Source organism: Cynara cardunculus, unplaced genomic scaffold, assembly GCF_001531365.2.
Source record: "Cynara cardunculus var. scolymus isolate 2C unplaced genomic scaffold, CcrdV1 Un_Scaffold_362, whole genome shotgun sequence".
Taxonomy (NCBI): Eukaryota; Viridiplantae; Streptophyta; class Magnoliopsida; order Asterales; family Asteraceae; genus Cynara; species Cynara cardunculus.
This window is the reverse complement of record NW_020200574.1, coordinates 207522-211090: the sequence shown is the minus strand read 5'-3', so window position 1 is coordinate 211090 and position 3569 is coordinate 207522. Positions and strand designations below refer to the sequence as shown.

Below are 3569 nucleotides of genomic sequence, written 5' to 3'. Positions count from 1 at the left end.
AATACAACGTGAAAGATAAAAGGGATTATCATCAAATCACTGAGAGAGAGGATCAACAATCTCCCCCTATTTGATGATAAGAAGATAACATAAAGAATGTTATCTTATCAAATAATAGTAAGGAAAAGTTACATATAGCGTACATGTCCCTTTTTACTATTTTGGGATCTTTTTCAGTTTGGTCAGTCTCAGCTTGAGATGGGGGGAGTTGGGTGGTAAAAACACTCGAACACCTAAAAACCTTTGAAAACCTCTGAAAAGTTTACCATGTTTAAAGACAAAGGTAAATTAATTGAGGAAACTCAATCAGATTCATCAGCTTGTGATGAAGAAAATGTTTTCAAAAACGATGAAAATCTTGTCGTTAGTGAAAATGAAGCTGGTTTTTCAGCAGATCTAATGGTCCACCAGGATATGTTAGATAAAATTAATAAAATAAATTTAAACCTGGATAAAACCAAGGTTTTTAAAATTCAGAGCTCTTTGTCAAAAGCAGTTCAAAAGGCGTTTAGACGCAAAAATGAAATTTTCTACTGTATCTCTACAAAAGAAATTTCTATAGACATCGCTGATGTCTCCGGACAAGTTTACTTACCTCTCATCACAAGATCAGAGATAAGGCAAAAGCTTGAAAAAATTCCTATTGATATTAGGAAAAAGATCACTTTTGCACATATTGGTGCAATCAAAATTCTGATCAAGGCGCAGTTTAGAAATGGGATTGACAGCCCTATCAAGATGGCGTTGGTTGACAACAGAATTAACAACCGCAAGGACAGCCTCCTAGGCGCAGCACAAGGTAACTTGGCTTACGGTAAATTTATGTTTACTGTTTATCCCAAATTCGGAGTTGATCTGAAAACAAAGAATTTAAATCAAATCCTCAGCTTTGTTCATAAGTTTGACAGAAGTGATTTAATGGATAAAGGAGATATGGCTTTTTCCATAACATATCTCGTGGGTTATGCCCTAACAAATAGTCATCATTCCATTGACTATAGAAATAGTTCAACAATCGAGATTGATGACTTATTTCAAGAAATTGGATCTGTCCAAGAAAATCACTTTTGTGAAATAAAAAATGAAAACACTGATTGGATGATTAATATCTCCAAAGAGAAAAATCAGTTTGGTGATTCTTCCACCATCAAGATCAAAGAAAATCAGGATTTAGTTGATAAACCCAGATCTTCTACAACCAGAGAAATGGTTAGAAATATTTCTCAAAGAATTGACTCTATGACCACTATCCTAAAGGATTTGACCGGTCAATGAATTTTATAGAGTTAAAAGAAAGGCTTGTTGAACTTTCCACCCAGATGGATAAGTTGACAACTCAAGTCGAAGAACTCATAAAAATGAGTAACCTATGTGTCTCCGAAATAGAGATGGCATCGGCAAAAACAATCACTGAGATTTCCAGCGGTATCTCGAAGATTGAATCTTGTTCTTGTAACAAGAAATCAGGTAAATACAAAGGCCTGAAATATTATTCCCCTCCAAATGTTCCAGAAACAATTGGGAATAAAGATTTAATTATCAAAGGAGAAAGTAGTTCTCAGCTTTCTCAGCTTATAAATTGGCCGACTAAATAATGAAGCCAATATTTGAGCATCTGGAAGATTTCTTCTGGAAACATAATGATCTTTGCGATCAGAAATTCATAAGTCTTATCACCTTGGATAATGATGCTTGTGAAGAGAAATATCGTAATCAGCCTGAGCTTTTTAGCGATTATCTTCTCAATATCACGGAGGTTCTCGAAGAACCCGACACCGAATCAGAAATTAGTTTTTCTGACTTGGAAACTGATCAGAACTTAGATTCTGAAAGAAAAAATTTACGAACTGTTAAATTTGAAGATATGTCTGAAGACGAAGACTCAAATCATGCAGAAACTTCAGCTGCTGCTAGCAAAAGAAAGAGGCCAACGAAATTCCGTATGCCTATGCATAAAGGTATTCCTAACAGTAGAAATACCTCTATACCTATTAACATCTTGAATTTAGATTGCGTTGCTGATCTAGAAGAAAGAGAAGAAATCATCAAAAGATGGTCGACTGAAATTTCATTAATCATCCAGACTAATCCGGAAGATTTTGAAACAACAAAAGCCGTTTTAACGCTTGTGGAACATAAAACCTGTGGTAATGTTCAAAAACACATAAAAATGGTAGACTGGAAAGAAGACCTTCATGGTCTAGATTTCTTCAGAGCAATTATTAATGTTTTCTATACCGTTTTTCTTGGTAAAGATTACCTAAATAATGAGCTCATTGAAATTGGCAAGAAAGCAGAAAAAGCTAGAGGCATTTTAACAAAGCTTCAACTTTTTGATATCTGTCTTCTTGACAAATTTACTTGTTTATACGAGAAATATCTGTTTGAAATTCCTTTCATTGCAGAACACAGTTCATGGGTAGTTTCTTACCTCATGAAAATTCCTATCATTGGTGACCAATGTTTGGAAAGATGGCGAATAGAAGCCACAAACGACGTAACTAAAGCAAGTCTTGCTTTAGCAACTCGTATTGCAAAGGAAGAAATTACAAAAATATGTCTTGAAAGATATAAACAACGTAAGCTTAAGGATTTAAGCTATAATTGTTGCAAAACCGTTGGAGATATGCAAAATCTCAGCATCGGTAAAACACCTTCTGATTTTAAGAAAAAATCTTTAAAAAAGAATGGTTTTAAAACTTCTTGGAAAAAGAAAAAGAAAAATTTTTCTCCAGGAAAATATTTTAGAAAATCTGATTCTAAAAACTCAGATAAAAAACCCCTTGACAAAAATTGTCCACAGGGAAAGAAAAATTGCAGATGTTGGATTTGCAGTGAAGAAGGGCATTATGCTAATGAATGTCCCAGTAGAAAAGAATATCCCGAGAAACTCAGGATATTAAGAACAGCCAGTTTTGATGGCTATGAACCACTTGAAGAGTCTTATGACGGAAAACAAAAGGTTCACAAAATAACATTTCTTCCAGAAAATACTATGGAAGAAAATGAAACATCATCTGATGATTCAGATACATAATAGTTCATTCGAATTATTAAAAGGTTTATTTCCTAAACCATTACAAGTTTTTACAAGAATTAACATGCAGGTTCTGCAGATCTTCTTGCTAAAACCGATGATGATGTCATCTTATGACATCACCAAGCTCCTCACGAGCCCTATAAATGACGAAGATCCTCACGACTTCTTCATCAACAAACTTCACCTACAAAAAGAGAGGGGGAGGTTAGAGAAATAGTTTTTACAAGAAATTGTAAAAATGGAAGACCTCAATTCATTGAGGATGAAAAAACAAATGCTCCTCATAGAGCTATCTGCAGTCGAGCAGAAACTAAGTCTGTATTCATCTACAGCACCAACGGTAACCAATATACCGGAAGACGCAAGTCTAAAAAATATGGCTAGTCCAGGGCAAACGGCAACTGGTAAAGACTCAACAAATCCGTTGAAAGCTGATGCTTTGCTCAAAAGCATTAAAAAGGATAATACTATTCCTAACCCCATTCTGGGTAAACATAGTAGATTAGCTTAYACTAATCCCTCAGTTGAA

The 3569-nt window shown here is 34.6% G+C and overlaps 1 protein-coding gene across 1 annotated transcript; it reads left to right on the top strand.

Moving 5' to 3' along the window:
* Positions 1-267: 267 nt before the first annotated feature.
* Positions 268-1275, top strand: LOC112501635. The gene has a single exon (XM_025105323.1). It carries the CDS (start codon positions 268-270, stop codon positions 1273-1275), a length of 1008 nt encoding a protein of 335 aa, XP_024961091.1.
* Positions 1276-3569: the final 2294 nt, after the last annotated feature.